At 45.2% G+C, this 23035-nt stretch overlaps 1 protein-coding gene across 1 annotated transcript in view; it reads right to left on the reverse strand.

The window, feature by feature from the left end:
* The window catches only part of SHCBP1L (SHC binding and spindle associated 1 like), a 55300-nt gene that overhangs the window by 15635 nt on the left and 16630 nt on the right, over nucleotides 1-23035 (reverse strand). Inside the window, exons 5-6 of the mRNA XM_054038061.1 lie at nucleotides 20420-20525; nucleotides 6795-6945 (exon numbers count right to left, since the gene is read on the reverse strand). Coding sequence (XP_053894036.1) covers nucleotides 6795-6945; nucleotides 20420-20525 — 257 coding nt within the window. The remainder of the gene's footprint in view (nucleotides 1-6794; nucleotides 6946-20419; nucleotides 20526-23035) is intronic.

The raw sequence follows: 23035 nt of genomic DNA on the forward strand, positions 1-23035 counted from the left end.
CTGCATCTCAGTTAGCCCTGCACATCAATGTTCGGGAACTGATGGCGGTGCGCCTGGCGTGCCAGGCATTTCTCAATCTCCTACGTGGCCGTTGTGTGTTAGTTCTCATCGACAACACCACGGCCATGTTTTACATCAACAAGCAAGGAGGAGCACGTTCGTCAATTCTATGCCAAGAGGCCATTCACCTGTGGGACTTCTGCATCGCCCACTCAATCCATCTTACGGCATCGTTCCTCCCTGGAGTCCAGAATACTTTAGCGGACCGACTCAGCAGGTCTTTTCAGACGCACGAGTGGTCCATCCGTCCGGACATCATACATTCCATCTTCCAGAAGTGGGGGTTTCCCCAGATAGACCTGTTTGCATCTCGAGACAACAGGAAGTGCCACGTGTTCTGCTCCCTACAAGGTCGAGCTCCGGGCTCCCTCTCGGATGCGTTTCTCCTTCCCTGGAAAGACCACCTGTTTTATGCCTTCCCTCCGTTTCCTCTGGTCCACAAGGTACTGCTCAAATTGCGCAGAGACCAGGCACAGGTAATTCTGATCGCTCCAGCGTGGCCGAGACAACATTGGTACACCACACTGTTGGAACTCTCGATTCGGACACTGATCCCGCTTCCATTATGTCCGGATCTCATCTCTCAGGACCACGGCCGACTGTGTCACCCCGACCTGCATTCTCTTCACCTCACGGCGTGGCTGCTTCATGGTTCTCCCAGACAGAACAACAATGCTCACTATCGGTCCAACAGATTCTGTTGAGCAGTAGGAAGCCCTCAACACGAGCCACGTATTTGGCCAAGTGGAAGCGGTTCTCCTGTTGGTGCGAACAACGAGCCACGTCCCCGTTACAGGCACCTATTCCTCTCATATTGGAATATCTCCTCTCCCTAAAACAGCAGGGGTTGGCGATATCTTCAATTAGAGTTCACCTGGCCGCTATATCAGCCTTTCACCCAGGGGAACTCGCGTCCTCGGTATTCTCTAACCCGATGGTCGTTAGATTCCTCAAGGGCTTAGACCGGATGTACCCACAACAACGTCAGCCCGTCCCGACGTGGGACCTTAACCTGGTTCTCTCCAAGCTCACAGGTCCTCCATTTGAGCCACTGGCCACCTGTTCACTTTTGTACCTATCCTGGAAGACAGCCTTCCTCGTAGCCATCACCTCAGCAAGGCGCGTTTCTGAACTCAGGGCGCTTACATCCGAGCCCCCTTATACAGTTTTCCATAAGGATAAAGTGCAGCTTCGTCCACATCCTGCCTTTCTCCCTAAGGTGGTTTCTCCATTTCATATCAACCAGGATATATTTCTCCCGGTCTTTCATCCTAAACCACATGCTACTCGCCAGGATCAACGTTTGCATTCTCTGGACGTACGCAGGGCCCTGGCTTTCTATATTGACCGCACAAGGCACTTTAGGAAGACAACGCAACTCTTCGTTGCAGTGGCCGACCGAATGAAAGGCTCACCGGTCTCCTCACAACGCCTATCCTCCTGGATTACGTCTTGCATCCGGACTTGCTATGACCTGGCAGGTGTCTCAGCACCGCACCTCACCGCTCACTCCACGAGGGCCCAAGCTTCCTCGACTGCTTTCCTGGCACAAGTTCCGATCCAGGATATTTGTAGAGCGGCGGTTTGGTCATCAGTCCACACGTTTACAGCTCACTATGCACTAGTGCAGCAGTCCAGGGACGATGCTGCATTCGGATCAGCGGTTTTGCACACAGCAATGTCTCACTCCGACCCCACCACCTAAGTTGGGCTTGGGAGTCACCTAATGGAATGGATATGAGCAAGCACTCGAAGAAGAAAAGACGGTTACTCACCGTTGTAACTGTTGTTCTTCGAGATGTGTTGCTCATATCCATTCCAAACCCGCCCCCCTTCCCCACTGTCGGAGTAGCCGGCAAGAAGGAACTGAGGGGGCGCCGGGTCGGCTGGGGTATATATTCAGCGCCATGAAGGCGCCACTCTAGGGGGCTCCACAGCCGACCCGCCGGTGTTGCTAGGGTAGAAAATTCTCCGACGATCGTGCACGCGGCGCGCGCACACCTAATGGAATGGATATGAGCAACACATCTCGAAGAACAACAGTTACAACGGTGAGTAACCGTCTTTTTCATTGCATGTGCCATGTTGCATTGAACCAGGACCTAATAATGATACACATTTAACATGCTGGTCAAATGCCAAGTGAAAATAGCAGAACATTATTATGCTTTCCTCAATCTTAGTTCTATAAGCCTGGTGCTCAAAACACAGAAGTTCTGAAGACATGGAGAAATAAGTATCACTGTGGAGACAAATTCTGAGAACTCTATTTGTTAATGCAATACGCAGCTGCAGTGCTGTCTGTTAACAATTGAACGTGACCCATGAAGCAGTAGCAGAAGAGATTTTTAGAATCCACCTCACTGCTCCATTCTAGAAAATGTATCCAGAGCTTGGTCTCACACAAACGGTCAACTTCTGCAATGTGCCCAAAGAAATGAAACTTCCTTCTTCCTGTTCTGTGAAGTTCCACCAGTGGAGATTCCTGAGGATGTAAAGAATATTCAGCAGAGCTCCTATATGATTCATATTTGGAGTGTATTTTGCTTCCAACACCACTAGATATCTGCGAGCTCCCGGCACCAATGAATGACCTTAAAAGATCTGCCTCTATATGAAAAAGGTTCATGTCAGAGCTGATGTTATTGGCGTCCGAGACTTCAGTACTCATAGAAGTCATAGGCATAACAGTCATGGACCCTGATCTGTTTTGAACTGACTTTATTGTGGAATTTATTCCTCATTTTCTTGGCTTTGAAACTAAAAGAGGTCTACTCTATTCAGTCAAAGGACAGCTGATTCAACATCAGAGTCAGGGTTTGAGCTTTTAAAGCCTCTTTGATGAGGATGGCATAAAACCTCTGCTGCTTACTGGTGCAGCAGTTTGGGGAACAGGCTTACTGTAAGCAGAACAAACAGCAAATGCATGTGTCTGCCTCAAGGAACCAGGAGAGAAATGACATACACTGCTTAAATCCACCTTTCTTATCAGAATCCTTGGAAGTGTGATCAGCAGGGATCAAAAATCCTAGAACTCTAAGTCCAAAATAAAAATAAAATGTGCAAGGCAACAACCGTTTTACCCAATGTACTAAGTTATAGTTTGGGATGAAAACAACAGAAGTCAATTGAGAGGGCTGGGTCTGCATAGCCTTTTGCAGTCCATGCTATGAACATCTGCTGCTATGAGAGGACACTGATGTAGCCTTAAAGAAACTAACTGATCTCAAGTTCGAATAGGCCGAGGCCACCTCAAAGAACCTTAACTTTATTTCTCTATTCTGAGTTTACTGACCATAATGTTACATTAACCTATTTTGCATTTAAAATTAGTTCTATTTATACAGTAAAGCCTGTCTTAAGTAAATATCTAAGGGATCAGCAAAGATTTGTTGAAGAGATGTTTTGAAGTGGTCTGATACTGTTGCCTGTTAGTGATCTTTAGCAGAGAGTTCACTATTTAGGTAGAATACATGATACTGTGGTATAAGTGTTTTAGTGATGGTTACATTATTTACACTCATAAGTAGCTCCTCAAAGAGCTTGAAAGAGAAGGTGATGGAATCTGGTTATACTGTGGCATAAAACAGGCAGGCCCATTAAGGCAAAGTGCCTGATGTAATTGAGAACTTGCTCTGATCCAGTAAAATCAAAAATCCAAACTAGGAACCCAGGAACAGGTATAAAGCAGCCAACATTAAGAGCATGGCTACACTAAGAGTTTACAGAGGTGCAGCTGCACTGCTGTAAACCCTCTAATGGAGCCTGTTCTAAGCCAACAGGGGAGAGCTCTCCTGTTGGCTTAACTACTCCTGCCCCCGTGAGCGTCAGAAGCTATGTCGGTGGGAGAAGCTCTTCTGCTGACATAGTGCTGTTCACACCAGTGCTTATGTCAGTGTAACTTATGTTGCTCAAGGGGATGATTTATTCACATCCCTAGGCAACATAAGCTTTGCCAACATAATCTGTAGTGTAGTCATAGCCTTAGTTTCCTTTCTCATGGATGTTTTGAATGAATGACTGAATGGTTGAAGACATATCAGGAGCCAAGGGTTTGTGCACGCATGTATTACGGACTGTGGCAAATTGCTGGCACTATAATGATGGGTCCCGTGCTTTCTCCTCTTGTGGGGGTTCAGGGCAACGTTTCTCACCCCTGAACTGGGGTATCAACTGTCCAACTAGTGTCCCCAAAAAAAGGGAGTGGAGAGGGAGGGACCCAGACCCGCCCTCTACTCCAGGTCCCAGCCCAGGGGCCCTAGGGATAGCGGTGAACCACTTGAACTAGCAATTCCTTCCCCTGGGCTACTTCCCTCTCCGGCCCTTCAGCTTGTGGGGCTTCCTGCCCTCTCCCCACTTGGGCCAAGTTTCTCCCAACCTCTTGTGTCTGCAGAGTCCCTCTGCTCTGCACAAGCCAGGTTTCCCTTTACCTAGGGTCTTGGTCTTCTGGCCCACCACAGCACTTCTCCAAACTGCTCTCTGCTTCAACTCCTTCAAACTGCTCTCCTCCAAACTGTTCGTTCCAACACCAAACCACTCTGCTTCAACTCCTTCAACTATCTGATTGAAGCAGGGGTTTATCAGGTGACTGGCTTCAGGTACTCTAATTGGCTTAATTCGTTTCAGGTGCTCTAATTAATCTGTAGCAGCCCCTCTTCCCTCTACAGGGAATAAGGCTCTCATCATCCTGGGGCTTACATATCTCCCATCTATCACTCTCCTGCTGTCCTCTGGCCGTGCTATATCACAGGACATATTTAGTCCTGGCAGATGAGACCAATAGGATCTAGGAATAGACTTAATTTCAATACAGCTAGTTTGATGAAGACAAAGGTAACAAGCATCTGAGTTCATACTGCACAGATGGCCCATGTTTTCCAGCATACACCATTCTTGAGCATTCATTAGACCTATCTGCTCTGAAGACTCCTAGGATCACAGAGACATTGCTTCACCTAAAGCAAGCAAAGCAGAGAGGCTGCCATTTCGGAGACCAGTGTAGACAGTCGCTCAGAAGCATGACACGAAGTTACAGAGCTAGCCAGCTTGGGTAAGCCGTAAGAGGAATACTTACTAGCGTATCTTCTGTTTCTCATCCATTTTAAATAAACCCTCCTGAAGAGAAGGCCTGACTAGATTTAAGAAAAACCAGTCTAGGGAATAATCTGGAAGGTTGAATGGGAGTTTAGAACTTGAGTTGTCCACAACTGGGATGCAAGAGGAAGTTTAAGTGCACCTGGATTGTTGCCAAATAACTTTACATAATGCTATTGCTTAATTATTGCTTATTCAAGTGTGACGCTAGTGCAAATCTATCAAGTTGTGGATTGACTAGGATCTCAGAGATATCTTCTAATCTAAGGGCTTACCAGATGAAAGAGTACTTCTAGATGCAATGTCATCACTTTAAGAGGAAGTCAGGCAAGTGCTGAAAGATGAGATGGAGAGTACTTTAAAAATAAACTGTTACGGGTACCAAAGAGTGGAAAAATCTGTTAATGTCAAAAACAGATTCATTCTTTTTCCAATTAAAAGGACCTAGAGCTTCAATTTTGCACCTGAAATCAGTTGCAGGTGTACATGACAGAACTGAAGTTAAATCATTTGTGCCTGACATTTTGCACTTGCACTGAGTGTATATGCATGATTGGCACGCCAGTTTAGATCCTATTAAAAATTAGGGCCAAGACGTCATCTTCTACCAATACTAAATGCATCAATACTATTGGTGTTGGCCAAGCTAAGGAAATTTTTTCAGAAGGCTTCAGTGAAGAGGGACATATACTTTGGGGCTATTTATTGAGTTTTGGTTTTAATTTTCAGTTTCTTGGTTGAGTAACCTGAAGAAAAAAAAATCTAGTTGCTAACCTGTCAAAAAAGGATATAAAAAGATTTTAGTCCTCACATTTACTACTTCCATATTCACTTGTTAACTAGGAATGCTGCCATTCATCAACAAGACTACTACATTACTGGTTTCTTAACAATGAATAAGGCTAAGATTTAGTCATGGGTATTTTTAGTAAAAGCCATGGACCGGTCACGGGCAATACACAAAAATTCACGGCCTCTGACATGTCCATGACTTTTACTATAAATACCTCTTACTAAATCTTAAAGGTACCGCTGATGGGGAGCAGTCATCCCGGGGGGGGGCTGCTGCTGGGGGGGCTGGGGCCAGCTCCAGCACCGGCTGCACCGGGGACGGCTGCTGGGGGACACCCGGGGAAGAGGCTACTCCGGCCACTTGGGGACCGTCACCAGGGGTCACCAGCAGCAGCTGCACTGGCCATCCGGGGCCTGCTGCTCAGGCTGTCCCCAGGGCCACTCCACCAGCGGCTGGCTATGGGGCTGCTCCAGGAGGGGCCAGCGTGGCTGTCCCCGGGGCCACCTGAGCAGCTGGCCCTGGGGTCAGCCACATTGGCCCCCACAGAAGTCAGAGGTCAAGGAATCCGTGACTTCTGTGACAAACATGGAGCCCTAACAATTCTTACTGAATTAATATATCACTACATTCCTTATATACCGCATTCAGTTGCACAGTATTTTTACACCAGGGTGACTAGCACAACTTTTATTCTGTCTGTTTTCAGATTCAGTGTTACTAATCCCATTAGAATTCACAGTGGGTTCCCCACTGCCTCCCTATTTACTTGTAGTAATTGCTGATCTGAAGGACTGCTTTATATAGTTACAATTTGTAACGTTAAAAGTAAGTAGAATGCATTACTGACCTTGAATAATAATATCCTCAGTTAACATGGAGAGGTTTACAGCCTTATATTCTCCCGGGAAAATGACCACACTATCGCCACTGTAACAGCTATCCAAAGCCATGTTTAAATTATCATGTTGAAGCAGTGTCTCAACAGAAAAATCCTTAACCTGTAAAGGAAAGAGGGAGCAACAACTATCAAAACACACAATCACCATGAAACTTTTGAATTAACAATCTTTTGAAATCTGCTGCACTGTTATTTCTTCGTGTCATTTACCTTTGCAGAGTTCATTTCAAACAGCAGGATTGCATGTTGTATGTGGAGTCCCATGTTCCTGCCCATCCCAATCCCCTGTGGAACATTCTCGAGCTTGCCTGGCTGCAGAGAGCAGCATAAAGGGAGTGACAAAAATGAACCTGCTCCTTTCCTGCCAGCTGCCCTCTTTTCCATAGCTAAGCTTTTTCCTCCATGACACCCTGTCTGATCTCCAGCCCCCTCCTGCTCTTTCCCCCTGGACTTGGGGATTAGTTGCTCAAAACAGAGTAGCCTGCATGTTTGGAGTCATTTGGCTAAACTGTGGCAGCTGATCCCCACCAGTAGCTCCCCTTCCATGTTCTGTTGCAAGAAGAAAATCTTCACCCCATGTGGAGAACAAGGAAGAATACACCTGGTCCCATGTCCCGGAGGAGACTCCCACCATTGCTACTCCCCCTTGACCCAAAACTCTTCATTGGAGGTGCTCAGAATGGAGTACTGGGGAGAGGAAACTCAACCCTCATGTGAAAGGTACCAGGTAGATGGTCTTTGAGAGCTCGAGAGGAGGGGAAAGAGATATTAGGAAGTGAATGTGATATGGCTCAGTGCCCGAGAGTGTGTATGATGGATGTATATATGTCATAGGGTGGCTGGCCCTGACTCCCCTTATATCTACCTGTGACAGGATTCTTTAAGGAGAGCAAAGCCATCTAGGCAGCTAACTAGCTAAAACATACCTGGGTCTGATAAAAGGCTCAGTTGGAGGGAAGTGCTCCCAAAGACTCTAGCACAGTGGTGGGCAGCCCGTGGGCCCCATGCGGCCCACCAGAGTAATCCGCTGGCAGGCTGCAAGACAGTTTGTTCACACTTGCACGGCCGCCTGCAGCTCCAAGTTCGCCATTCCCGGCCAATGGGAGCAGCAGGAAGCAGCGAACAGCGCATCCCTGCAGCCGGCACCGCTTCCCGCAGCTCCCATAAGCTGGGGAACAACGAACTGCGGCCACTGGAAGCTGTGGGCGGCCATGCAAATGTAAACAAAGTGTCTGGCGGCCTGCCACCGGATTACCCTGACGGGCTGCATACGGCCTGCACGTTGCCCACCACTGCTCTAGCAGGAGGATAACTATGGCCTGTTCACCTCCAAGCTGACACGTGAAAGGAGTAAAAAAGGGGCCAGCTGGCCTGAAGCATAATCCTGCTCCAAGAGGAGCGCTGTGGATGTACTCCTCATCTGAGAAGCATGAGTTTGTTTTGCATGATAACCCAGCTCTGGGATGGGTGCTAGGAACTCCTGAACTTGGAAGAGGGTGCTTGTCAGCATTAGCCCCCAGGTCAGAAGAAGGGTTGGAGTTAAGGGGCTTAATGAGATGCGGCTTTTTATACTCTGTAAAATAAGTTAATAAAACATCACAAAGAGTGTATCTTGTTCTGTTCCCAAGTCTGAGAAAATCATTGCATGACCTCAACAGAATAAGAGGGCAGCAGGACTGCAAGGCCACACCATACCCCAAGTGGGCATGCTTAATGGCATCTACCTGTTACAATATACTGTTGGCATAAAGGAAGAAAAAGTAAATGATGAAGGGAGGAGGAGGAGGAGAAAGATAAGGGGAGGGATTAGTAGAAGGAACAAATCATAATTGGGGGCCCCTACCAAATTCACGGTCCATGTTGGTCAATTTCATGATGATAGGATTTTAAAAATTGCAAATTTAATTATTTCAGTGATTTAAATCTGAAATGTCACGGTGTTATAATTGTAAGGGTCGTGACCCCAAAAAAAGGAGTTGTGGAGTAGTTGCAAGGTTAGTGTAGGGGAGGCTGCAGTATTGCTACCCTTATTTCTGCATCTATCAGCACATGGTCATAGATTCCTGGAGTAACAGTACAAATGCCTTTCATACCAGACAAGGCGGGTGAGGTTATATCTTTTATTGCATTAACTTCTGTGGCTGAGAGAGACAAGCTTTCAAGCTTACTTAGAGCTCTACTTCAGGTCTGGGAAACGTACTCAGTGTCACAGCTAAATACAAGTGGAACAGATTATTTAGCATAAGTAGTTCATACATATTTCAAGGGACCATTCAAGGTGAACAACCCTGCAGTGATAGAGAGGAAAGGAAAGGCAGGAGGGAAAGCCAGCTGGGGGAATTTTTAGTGGGTTATAGATTGTTGTAATAAGCTATAAATCCAGTGTGTCTACTCAATCCATGATTTTTAGTGCCTTGCAAAGTTATGAATTTAAGCTCCCAAACTCATCTTTTGAAAGTGTTGTGAAGGTTTCCTTTGAGAATGAAGACTGATAGGTCAGATACAGAGTGATCATTTTGTGAAAAGCATTCAACCACAGGTGATAGGGTGTTTTTTGTCTTTTATCATGTTCCCGTGTAAGTTCACTTGAGAGCATAGTGCTTGTCTGGCTTCACCAACATATTTGTTATTGGGGCATTTAGTGCATTGGATGAGGTACACCACATGTTGTGATTGGCATGTGTAGGACCCAGGGATCTTGAAAGGTGCGGGGGATGTTGATCACTGTAGCAGTGGAGATACGTCTGCAGGTTTTGCATCTCTTGTTGTGACAGGGTCTGGTGCCACTTTTGAATTGGTATGTTTTGGTCTATGGGGAATTTGCTTCTGATTATGAGCTTGGAGAGGTTGGGGAATTGTTTGAAGACCAGAAGAGGAGTTTCAAGAAAGATATACAGGAGTACTTGTGGCACCTTAGAGACTAACAAATTTATTAGAGCATAAGCTTTCGTGGACTACAGCCCACTTCTTCGGATGCATATAGAATGGAACATATAATGAGGAGATATATATACACACATACAGAGAGCATAAACAGGTGGGAGTTGTCTTACCAACTCTGAGAGGCCAATTAATTAAGAGAAAAAAAAAAAAAAAAAAAAAAAAAAACTTTTGAAGTGATAATCAAGCTAGCCGAGTACAGACAGTGTGATAAGAAGTGTGAGAGTACTTACAAGGGGAGATAGTCAACGTTTGTAATGGCTCAGCCATTCCCAGTCCTTATTCAAACCGGAGTTGATTGTGTCTAGTTTGCATATCAATTCTAGCTCTGTAGTCTCTCTTTGGAGTCTGTTTTTGAAGTTTTTCTGTTGTAATATAGCCACCCGCAGGTCTGTCACTGAATGACCAGACAGGTTAAAGTGTTCTCCCACTGGTTTTTGAGTATTTTGATTCCTGATGTCAGATTTGTGTCCATTAATTCTTTTGCGTAGAGACTGTCCGGTTTGGCCAATGTACATGGCAGAGGGGCATTGCTGGCACATGATGGCATAGATCACATTGGTAGATGTGCAGGTGAACGAGCCCCTGATGGTATGGCTGATGTGATTAGGTCCTATGATGATGTCACTTGAATAGATATGTGGACAGAGTTGGCATCGGGGTTTGTTACAAGGATAGGTTCCTGGGTTAGTGGTTTTGTTCAGTGATGTGTGGTTGCTGGTGAGTATTTGCTTTAGGTTGGGGGGTTGTCTGTAAGCAAGGACAGGTCTGTCTCCCAAGATCTGTGAGAGTAAAGGATCATCTTTCAGGATAGGTTGTAGATCTCTGATGATGCGCTGGAGAGGTTTTAGTTGGGGGCTGAAGGTGACAGCTAGTGGTGTTCTGTTATTTTCTTTGTTGGGCCTGTCTTGTAGGAGGTGACTTCTGGGTACTCGTCTGGCTCTGTCAATCTGTTTTTTCACTTCAGCAGGTGGGTATTGTAGTTTTAAGAATGCTTGATAGAGATCTTGTAGGTGCTTGTCTCTATCCGAGGGATTGGAGCAAATGCGGTTATATCTTAGAGCTTGGCTGTAGACAATGGATCGTGTGGTGTGTCCTGGATGGAAGCTGGAGGCATGTAGGTAAGTGTAGCGGTCAGTAGGTTTCCGGTATAGGGTGGTATTGATGTGACCATCGCTTATTAGCACAGTAGTGTCCAGGAAATGGACCGCTTGTGTGGATTGATCTAGGCTGAGGTTGATGGTGGGATGGAAATTATTGAAATCATGGTGAAATTCCTCAAGGGCTTCTTTTCCATGGGTCCAGATGATGATGTCGTCATCAATGTAGCGCAAGTAGAGTAGGGGCGTTAGGGGACGAGAGCTAAGGAAGCGTTGTTCTAAGTCAGCCATAAAAATGTTGGCATATTGTGGGGCCATGCGGGTACCCATAGCAGTGCCGCTGACTTGAAGGTATATATTGTCCCCAAATGTGAAATAGATATATCTTTCAGGATGGGGTCCCCATCAAGTATGGATTGTGGTGGTTTTGATGGTACCTCCATGTGGGTTCCAACATGGGGTGTTAGGTGACAATTATGGGGGTGTGGTTAGAGGAGGGTTTATTTCTGTATTGAAGCATGTTCTCTCAGGGTATTTGGATGACCTGTTCCATGACGCAATCTACTTCTCTGGTGGAGTGTTCTTGTTTGGTGAAGGTGGTTTTGCGTGAATTGAGGTGTATACCCAGACACTCTCCTCAGAGCATATTCTGTGGTATCTGAGTGCCTGGCTGCAGATAACAGATTTCTTGGTGTGTTTGGGGTGGTTACTGGATCTATGAAGGTAGGTATGGTGATCTGTGGGTTTCTCGTATATGGTTGTCTGTAGGGTTCCACTGTTGAAGCTGACCAGGGTGCGCAGGAAGTTGATGCTAGTGTGGGAGTGTTTCAGAGAGAGTTTAAGGGATGGGTGGTGGTGGTTGAAGTTGTGGTGGAAATCTATGAGGGAGTTTAAGTTGTTGTCCAGACGATGAAAATATCATTGATGTATCTCAGGTATATCATTAGTTTCTAGGGCATTCGTGCCAGACAGAAGCCTTTGAGCTTTAGGATGTTTATGTAGAGACAAGCTTCCTGAGCGGGCCATAGGTCCCAAGTTTAAAGGTGCTCTAAGAGAGCCTCCCTAAGTGAGGAAGTCTGGTGAACAGTCTTCAAATGTAGAGGAGCAGAAGGAAAGGTTATTCACTTTGTGCAGTGAACTGCAGTTCTTTGAGATGTGTATCCCTGTTGGTGCTCCACTTTATGGGGCAGTGCATCCCAGCGCCATCGATCGGAGATTTATGGTCTCACGCATGCGCAGTTGGTGTTTCGTGGTGCTGTTGGTGCCGTATGTAGTGCACGCATGACCTGAGCCCCCAGTTCCTTCTCTACCACAGGGTCCTCACTGTGAACGCCGAAGTAGAGGGGAGGTGTGTGGGTAGTGGAGCACCCATAGGGACACACATCTCAAATAACTCCAGTTACTGCACAAGGTAACTTTTCCTCCTCCTTTGAGTAGTGTCCCTGTGGGTGCTCCTCTAAGGGCTGCAGGGACTTTGGGTTCGTTCGAGTCATTGAGATAAGTACTGTGAGACCCACTATGGCATCAGCCCTGGAGTCCTGTGTGACTGCATAGTGCTTTGCAAATGTGTGGATGGAGGCCCAAGTGGCCACCTTACAGAGCTCTAGTATTGGAACGTTATTAAGGAATGCTACTGAAGATGAAATGGACCTAGTAGAATGTGCTCTAATGTGCTCTGGTAGTTCTGTATTCCAGATATGGTAGCATGTTTGAATGCACGAGGAAATCCATTTGGATAATCTCTGAGTAGATATAAAGTCTCCTTTCAAGCACTCAGTAGTAAAGATGAAAAATCTAGGGGATTTCCTGAAAGGTTTGGTTCTTTCAAGGTAGAACACTAGCGCCCTTCTAATGTCTAGAGTGTGTAGGGCGGCTTCTGTTGGAGTACCATGAGGCTTAGAGTACAATGTCGGTAGGTGAATAGATTGGTTCATGTGAAATACTGAAGTTACTTTCGGTAAGAATTTAGGATGTGGACTTAGCATGATCTTGTCCTTGAAGAATGTTGTGTAGGGGCACTCATGGCAGATCCTCCAATCTTGCTCATCCTTCTGGCCGAGGTAAGGGTGCCCAAGAAGGCTACTTTCATTGATAAGGGGAGTAATGAGTTGGTGGCTAATGATTCGAATGGTGGTCTGGTGAGGCATTTCAGTACCAGGTTGAGGTCCCATGTTGGTGTAAGTCATTGAACATCTGGTAAACATTTATGAAACCCTTGAGGAAGCATTTTGTAGTTGGGTGTGTGAACGTCAAAGTTCGATCTCTCGGTGGAATGCTGAAATTGCCGCAAGATGGACTCTGATGGAGCTCATTGTTAAGCCAGTGCTTTTCAGCTCCAACAGTTATTATAAAATTGATGGTGGTGGTGCTGAATTGCTTGTCAGGTGTCTTCCTTGACAACAGGTGGAGAACCTCCATTTTTGAAGGTAGGGTATTTCTCAGTCAATTTCCTGCTGTTTAATAACATGTGTTTAACTTGTTCTGATCAAGTTATTTCGTCGTGGTGGAACCATTCAGGAGCCATGCCTGTAGGTGGAATATCTCCAGGTTCGGGTGGAGAATGCGACCGTTGTGTTGAGTCACCATATCCAGTCAGCAAGGGAGAACTCGCGAGGTGTATATTGCTATGTGTAACAGGTAAGGAAGGATACCATGCCTGCCTGGGCCATGTCAGAACTATAAGGATAACCTTGTCCCTGTCTGCTTGTATCTTGTATATCACTGGTATCGATGAAAACACATATATGAGTTGTGCCTCTCATTTGATGAGGAAGGCATCCCCTAGTGACTGTAGTCCCAGTCCTGATCTTGAGCAGAACATCGCACATTTGCGATTCATCGGGGATGCGAACAGATCAATGGTGGGAGTGTCCTACCGTTTGAAGATTGAACTCAGGACTTCTCCATTCATCTTCCCATTCGTGATCTTGACAGAGCATGTCTGTTGTTGCATTCTGACAGCCTGGCAGGTAACACGCTGAGATGTTTGGAATTGGTGCATACAACATAACAAAGTCTCATGGCTTCTGTGCATAGAGAATGTGAGCAAGCACCTCCTTGCCTGTTGATGTAGAACATGCAGGCGATATTGTCGGTCATAATTTGAATGGATTTGTTCCATATACGAGGTAGGAAATGTCTGCAGGCGTTGCAGACTGCTTGTAGCTCTAGCAAATTGATGTGCAGTTAAGTCTCTCCCAGAGACCATTTGCCCTGTATGGTGTGTTGACCACATGTGAGCACCCCAGCAAATCAGTGAGGCATTTGTGGTGATCACTGTTGTCGGGGGTTCCTGTTGGAAAGGAATATCCATACAGACATTTTGTGGACTTGTCCACCATTGTAATGAGTTCTGGACACTTTGTGGAACTTTGAGATGTTTCTGTAGGTTGTGTTTGCTTGGTATGTATACCGTGCACAGCCAAGCTTGTAGGCATCACATATGTAATCTTGCATGTCATACCACGAACATCATGGCTGTCATGTGTCCTAGTAATTGTAGGACAGTACAAGCCCGAACTTGAGGACTGACTTGTACCTCTGAGATGAGGTTTGTGAATCTGATAAGGGTTAATGATGCCTTGGTTTTTATGGCATCGAGGTGTGCCCCAATAAAGTCTAGTTGTTGTACCAGGTTTATGGATGATTTTCGTTTATTTGTAGAATGAGCTCCCGGAATAGTGTGGTGGTGGATAGGTCGAATGGTAGTACTCTGTATTGGAAGTGTTCTTGTCCTATCGTTGATGCTGGCATTATCATATGGTCGCTGTTGCCTGTTTAAGGAGTCTCTAGGCTCTAATATGGTTGGTATCTCCTTCTCTTTGCAGGGTGGGTGTAAATCCCCCAGGTGCGGACCGTGGCCCAAGAGACCTTCATTGAATGAAGCACCTCGTCCATCTTCTGAGAGAAAAGTTATTCCCGGTCGAAAGGTAAGTCCTCTACTTTTGTCTGGAGTTCTTTTGATGTCCCTGAGGCCTGAAACCATGAGGCTTGGTGCGTTCCTACAGCTGTCTACAATGCTGCCTGAAGGACTGTTTTGGATATGAGCTGTCCCTCAGTGACAATGGCCTGCAATTGTGTCTGTTTTTTCCTCTGGGAGTTCAGATGTGAACTGGGCAAGTTTCCCATAGTTGCTGTAGTCGTATTTGGCCAATAGTGCTCAATAATTGGCCACTTGAAACTGAAGGGTGCAGGAGGAATATACTTTGTGTCCGAACAAGTCAAGTCTTTTGTGTTTTGTCATGGGGTGTAATCTTGAATTGTGGCTGTTCATTACGGTGATTTACTGCCTTGACAACTAGGGAGTTGGGAGGTGGGTGCGCAAATGGAAAAGTCTGCCCCCTTGGATGGTACATAATATTTTCCATCTGCTCTTTTGCAGGTGGGCAGAATAGAAGCAGGTGTCTGCCAGACGGTCTCCACAGGATACAAGATGGCCTCATTGATGGCACTGGCAATTTTGGAGGTAGATGCGGGTTGCAGTATTTGTACCAGCTTGTGCTGCTTTGTCTTTACCTCCTCTAGTGGGATGTCGTGGCTTTGCAAGACTCTTGAACAGCTCTTAAAACTGTTTTAAAGTCATCTGCTGAGGCTAGCAGTGGGGGCATAATCGCCTCATCTGGGGAAGAAGATGAATTGTGTACAGAAGATGTCATGATCTGTGCCCATCTCTGTGTCCTCCCCCTTCCTGTGTCTCCCAGGGTTGTGGTGTGGGAGATGTTGGGTTAGAGCGCAGTTCGCGTCTATGCACTGTGGACAGTCTAGAAAGCTGAACCCTTTTTGAGCTCCACGGTTCCCAAAGCATCGGGAAAGCCATAGGAGGGTACATCCATGGGGGTCCACACCATGGTTGGTTCATCTGGTGTCTTGGACCCATGTGGCTCCACGTTGGTCAGTGGACCTTAGGTGAGGAGTGACGTAGAGATAGGAGGTACTGTCCCTGCATCTCCTCCTCATCCTCACTGGAGAACTGTGCTATGTCTTGTGGGCTGTGATCTCCTCTGGAGCCTGTGGGGGAGCCCTTGGCACCGAGGATTCGTAAATGTGGTGCAAATGAGATTTCTAAGTCTCTCTGGTACAGCGGTTGGTGCTGATTTCTGAGAAGTCGTTGGTGCCATGGGTGTTTTACCTTTCGTTGATAAAGTCGCTGCCGATTGGTGGTGGTGTTTGGCCGGTCCCATCAGTGACTATTTCGTGGTATCTACCAGTGCCGACTGAGTTGTCAGTGCTGGGTGTGGATGCATGGTGCCTGACCCACTCAGTGCCGAGTCCCGTACCGGTGAGCTCGGTGCTGTGGAGGAGGCATGTTTTCATCAGTGGCTCAACTCTGTTTCTTTTGCTCTGACCTTGGTGGTGCCGGAGGTGCCTGGAGTGTCATAGGTGCTCACTGGAGAGTAAGATGGCATCGGGGGTAGCAACCTTGCAGGAAACCGCCTCTGTTTTCATGGACCTCTCTGCAGAGATGTTTGAGCCCTCTTTTTTGGTTTTTCAGAGGGTAGGTCTCCTTTTCCATCTTAAGGAGGGCCCAGAGAGAATGTCTGCTTGTCCGTCTCAGGCTGGAAGGACTTCTCCATCAAGATCACTTTAAGCCGGACATCCCTGTCCCGTCAGGCTCTGGCTTTTGGGTTGCTGCAGTGGGGCATTACTGGGGAATATGCCCCTCACCCAGGCAGCATATGTATAAAGAGTGTCCGTCTGAAATGGGCACGGCATTGCAGCAGGAGCCGCATCGTCTGAAGCCTGGAGACCCCGGCATTTTAACTAGTGATGATTGACTAATTAACAAGGAAAAAAAAATTAACACTGACTAACTATCTATCTCTATAACAACTTTATATAAATATTTATCTAAAAACTATTTAACGGTTTTAGGGAGAAGTGCTAACACTGCCCCTTTGCTCCGTCTTCCGCCGAGGATGGTTGAGAAGGAACTGGAGGGCTCAAGTTGTGCGCGTTCTACACACGGCACCAACAGTACCGCAAGACTCCTACTGAGCATGTGCGACCTGCGTGGACACTGCTACCATAAATCTCTGATCGATGGCGCTGGGTCACACTGCCATCTAAAGTGGAGCACCCACAGGGACACTGTTTAAAGGAAAAAAAGGGTATTCTGTTGTACATCTGAAGGTCTTTCCACCAATTTAACAAGGTGAGGATTTCTTGCAGGACCATGACCATCAAGTTCATGCAGTGTCTGCTGGATGTCCAATATGACTACAGCTAGCTGGAAATTTTCCAACCAAATGTTTTTCCTTCCAAAAATGCTAATTCATCAAAAGCCAAATATTTTGCAGAAACATGTCAAAATAAACATATGTTCTGAGACAATACAGGCACGGTTTCGATGGAAACTTGCCTGGTTTTCTGCCAATTCACCCGCCTGCTTTGGAGTCAGGATCCACAACTTCATGGCAACCCTGTTATATGGACTGCCTAAGGGCCACAGATCCCAGGGCTTCCAGACTCCCACTTAGCATGGGGAGCAAGCTGACCCTGGGGGCTGGAAGCCCAAGCTCTATCCAGCTGAGGCTCTCAGGTTTAGGCTCCCAGGTCAACAGCAGGGAACTTGGAAACCCTGCAAACTTCCTTTGATGCTTTTTTTTCTCCAAATATTTGAGGTACTTATATGCCCTCCCCCATTTTAGTAGTATATCAGCACCTCACCATTTTTAATGCATTTACCCTCACAACACCCTGTGATGTAGGGAAGTACTGTCATCCCCATTTTTACAGATGGGCAGCTGAAGCACAGAAAAACTAAGTGGGGAAGACCATAAGGAGCAGGACACAGATGATATACCCAAAGGGCACTAGATAAAGAGCTGCAAGAGACCCCATCTTGGCCACAGCCAGGTGGCAACTCCTGCAAAGCAGGCAAAAAGGAACAAAAAATCCTATATCTGGAACAGCTGATCAGGCAGCAACACACCTCCGAGGTCTCACTTTGACAATGAACAAATGTATCTCCACCCAAATCTGAATCTTGGAGGCAGTTTCCCACTTCTCTGGAGAATAGTCTCCATTGACCACAGAGAAGTGGGTAAGGGATGTAGTGCAGTTAATCCCTGAAACAAAGGGCCCCCATTCCATCACTTCTTCATCCAATCCCCCATCTCAGGCAATCTCATCAAATGTGAATTGATACTAAATGAAACCTCACTTAGACATCCCAGCAACAGAGAAGTAGCCCTCAAAAGATTCTTAAGCTATATGCTATTCATCATCCAAAAGCTTACAGGAGGGTCAGAGCATTCCTGGACCTAAAATGACTCAAATGGATGAAAAGAATGAGCTTCTGCATGCAAACTCTTGCTGTGATGGTAACATCCCTGTCCCAAAGGGACTTCCTCACCTCAGCTGACCTAGCAGCTAGATGCATCTCTATGTCCTTATGTCTGTGCCACCGCTGCCTACTCAGATTTGCTTATGACACAGATCATCCCTGTACAAAACTCTACCACCATTCAGCCTCTCTTCTGCCCTCAGGATCTTTTACATTATACTGGTAATGGTCATAGCCAGACTTCAAGCTGAGGGCATTCACCTGTATCCCTTCCTGGACAACATTTTAATCAAAGCTCCAACCCGAGCAGCAGACCACGCTGCCACACTTTGGATACAGCAGTTGCTTCAAGAACATGGTTTTGTGATAAACACCAAGAAAAAAACTCTGATCCCTTCCACAGGGGTAGCTCTGGGAGTGGACATAGACATTACTGAGGCAAAAATCTACCCATCACTAGACAGATTCCAAAAAATCCAGAACCTTACATCTAGGCTAAGAACATAAGGCCATCCGTACCTCAGTGTCTCCAACTACTGGGTCTTTTAGTTTTGGGTATATAAGTCACCCCATGGACAAGATCCCATTTCATGTGTCTCCATGTGTTTCTCCTCAAAGTATGGACCCATTCGCTGGAAAATATACAGGATCAAGTACTGGTCCCAAGCCAGGTATTGGATTCCCTCAGATAGTGGGTAATCCCAAAGATTGTCTGCAAGGGTCTTTTCATATGCCTTCTAGACCCACAGGTGCTTAATAGATGCCCACTTAGGGGATGGGAGCATACCTGGGACACAGAACAGCACAAGGCACCTGGAACTCCATAGAAGGGAATCAAAGCATCATTCGCCTGGAGGCTCCATGCTGTTAAGCTCACCCTATGAAGATTCCAGAGGGAAAGGGATCTGAGCAGGTCTGTCTTCATTTACTTACTGAAGGCAAGGCTAGAGAAGCTGTGCCTACCTCCAGAAACCCATTAAGATCCTGAGAAGTATTTTTTCCTCCTGAATGAACAAGAAGTATTTTTTTAAAAATAACTTCCCCTGTAATTCTTTCCTAATTCTCCAGAGGCATAGGAAGCTTACTCAGATATGCAACTTCTTTTACTGCTGTTATCCAGAACTTCAAAGAGTTTTAGACCACTGAATGGTATCTTGCTCAGTTCAGTTCTGGAGTGGTGTCCACACCTGGAGGTGAGGCCAAGTATATCTCTTAGCTATGGTGGAACAAAAAGAGGCAATGGAAAGGCCAAGACGGACAGATTCAAGGGACAAATATCTCATGATGGCAGAATTTCTGGATGAACAAAAACCCAGGGGGGGAATGAGTGAGACAAAGAAACCATCTGAGAGGAACAGAATTAAATGAAGCCAGGCTGCAAGAACTTGGGGTGGTAAGACTGGATAAAGCAGCAAGAGTCACTTTCACAGGTAGAAGGCTTCTAGCTAATTCAAACACACATGAAGTTCCCTCTTGTAGAGACAGAGCGTCTAGCTTCATGACCTTTTTCCATGGCTGTGGTGTCCACTGGTCCCTAGAGCAATAAGTAATAATGGACACCTCATCTCCAAAACACACAGAACAGTCTCTTAACGTATGAGCCTGTGACAGCCTATCACTAAGGGGTGTGAGATACCCTTTTCTAGGACTATTGCTGGCCATGGCAAAGTGGAGCTACTGCCCTCCAAGCCAGAAAAGACACATCCCCATGAACACCCTGCTGCACATCTACTTCTGTCAGCTTGTCTAATGAGCTCTATGGTTAGATGTCTGCTGGAGGGAGAAGGAGAGAGAAAATGTGGAAGTGTGGGGGAAGGAATGCCAGCAAGCCACAGTAGCCAAGGTTTTCCACAAATGCTCTGCAGTGGAATGACAACAAGTTGTTTCTGCAAAGAGAGGTAAAATAAACAGAGCCTGTTGTGCCATTACTAGGCTTACATATGGGGAGTTTTAACAAAGCTTATCACCAGCTTGCTACTTTTCTGAATGGGTGTGATCAAACCACTAGTCCATTTCAGACTAATGGATTGCCTATTAGAAATGTATATTCTCTCTCATCCCACGGACTGAGAGGATTCTATGCGACCACTTCAGTTAAATCAGGAAGTAAAAGTTTAGAGGTCACTTCTGAATAACTATCTCCTTCAAGACAGCTATGTACTAATATCGCCTAGGACATTTGGCCTTGGTTTTGTTTAGCACACTTAGTCCTTCTGACTCACATAAAACATAATGGAAGTCTTCCTCACCATTTCTGCTGTCATTGTTTTAGCTACAATATGAGTTACAGCTTTCCCATCATCTCTGTGTCCTCTCCTACGCCTCAGTATCCTTGGGGTCAGAGGTCCATGAGCTCTGTAATTTAGACCAAAATCTATGTACTACAATTAGTTTTATACAAAGCATTTCTGACGGTATGTAAAATTGTTTGACTTTAAGAAGTTTTATGCTGAATTTATTAGATTTTAACAGATATGCATTTAAACAACATCTTCATCCGTGACAAACATAACCGACATCTGCAGCATCACAAAACTTTCAGTGTTAAATGCAAGATATGCAAAAGCAGCACATTTGGTATTTCCAAATTTGTTTAGACAAGTCACTCACCACTTTGCTGCCATCTCCAGAATCCTAAAAATTAATATATTTAATGAATTTGGCTTTAGGGTCCTGGGCTTTGACCAATGTTTGAAAACAAACATTGAACTCTATTTAAACACTGTTCCAAGTATAATCCATTCAAAAAGATTGTCTGAGTGACCAGTACAGGTAGGCCAAAAAATATTTTAAGGCCATTTTCAAAAAGCATCTTCTAGCCTAGATCAACAGTTTGACTCCATCTTTTGATACAACATAATTCCTTTACTAAACCAATCCCCAATGAAAAGTGCATATGGAGTGTCCAAACAAAAATCTACCAAAAAAACCCGACACATTTCTTAAAATGTAGGCACATCTTAAAGTGTGGTTATGGTTAGAAAGGGGACTCTTCAAATTAGCTATGCTTCATATTCTTTCCTCCCTCAGTATAATAATCCACTTCCGTTTTACAAAGCAAAGAGAATTTAAATCTGCAAGAGATGCAGGGCAAGGAGGAGGATTAGAAGGCATTGGAGGTGTGGGGGGGGGGAGGAGGCAGGACAGAAACAGGCTTGTTGGGGGAAGGGAAGAAAAGCAGGAGCAAAAAAATGTCTGGAGCCACTAGACTACACTCCCCAGCAGAACCTGGAACTAAACCCATTATTCCCAAGTCTCAACATTACTTTGCTATCTAGGAAATTGCTGTGAAACCCACTGAAAGTATCTCTCTCCAATTCCCATCTACTGGCAGTCCCACACAGAAGATAAACTGCCTTCTATTGCTATCAGCTGTGTTAGCTCAAGTGGTAGAGAGCTGTGCCATGAACCAAAAGATCCCAAATATGCTGTTGACTGATGTGGGGGGTAAATCTGTTCCCACATAATGGAATTTGTTTTTGAAATTTAAGTTTAAAAAAAAAAAAGACTATTTATTTATTTAAACAGTAAAGTAGGAAAGTCAAGCACTCAGAAGTTAGAAAATGTTAAAATTAAGTTTGCCTGTGCAGCCTTAATTCAGCTTCCTTGTGCATATGTTATGGTAGAGTTTAATTATGTGTGCATGTATATTTTTTCCCTATAGAACTCCTGCCTCATTAAGTTCACAGGACAAACTGTGCTGTAGGAATGAATCAAGGTTGTGTACTGAGTGAGACTGTTGTAGGATTGCTGCCTCATTTGTTGCAGAAGTTGGAAGATGTGTAGTGAATGAGGCAGAGAACTACAGGAAGAAAAAGATGATCTTATCATTAGGGCAGCTGAATAACATTATGGGAACTGAATTCTATCCCTGACACTGCCACAGAGTTCCTATGCGATGCTATGTATGTCACTTAAAGAAAACTTTTCACAGGTGGTCCCTAATTGTGCATTCCTCATTTTCTAGGTACCTGGCTTGACACATGTGGGTTCATTTGCGTTAAGTGCTAGGCGCATGCAACTGAAGTCAATGGGCACTGTACTTTCAACATATAAAGTGCTATAAAATGCTACATACTCTAAAAACCAAGCTTCAGGCTTCTCAAATTCAGCACTCAAAATTAACTGACACTTCTAACAATTTTGAATTTAAGCTTTGTACCTCAGTTCTCTATCTGGAAACTCGGGATATCATCTCCTCGCCTCTCAGGGGATGCTGAAGATTAATTAATTAATGTTCATAAAGAACTAAGATACCTCAATGAGAAAAATACAGAAACCACATGAGCAAATTAATAATTCTGTTCAAATTCTGCACTGAGTGGTGTGCAGTAAATAATGATGAGGATAGAAAGAAATAGTGAATAGTGAACCATCTATCCTGTCCACTGAATGAGGCAGGGATCCCATGGGAAAAAGTGATAACATAATTAAAGACTGTCAGAGAACATATGCACACCAGGGCCTGAATTAAGGTTGCCTGTGGGCAACCCTAACTGGCATTTACCAATTTTTGAATGCTTGACTTTGCAACCTTCTTTTAATGTAGGGTTTTTAATATAATATGGATTTACAGTACATATTTTTATACAGTGAAATACTGCAGTTCAGACAGCATCTGGATAAGGACTGAAATATGCTGATAAACTAAAGAAAAATGGAAGGACAAGGATTTTTCTAAATTTTAGTGATTTAATAGTTCCACTGGAGAGTAAGTAACAATCAGTTGGTTACCTTAATGTAATAATTCCACTAGGGAGGATATCCGTCTCAACTACTGGCAGGAAGCTTTTAAATTCATAGTTTATAATTAATTACAGTGCTAGTTAACTTCTATTAACATTTAGAAAGGACAAGCAAGAAAT

The sequence above is a fragment of the Malaclemys terrapin genome, chromosome 8 (genome assembly GCF_027887155.1).
Source record: "Malaclemys terrapin pileata isolate rMalTer1 chromosome 8, rMalTer1.hap1, whole genome shotgun sequence".
Classification (NCBI taxonomy): domain Eukaryota; kingdom Metazoa; phylum Chordata; order Testudines; family Emydidae; genus Malaclemys; species Malaclemys terrapin.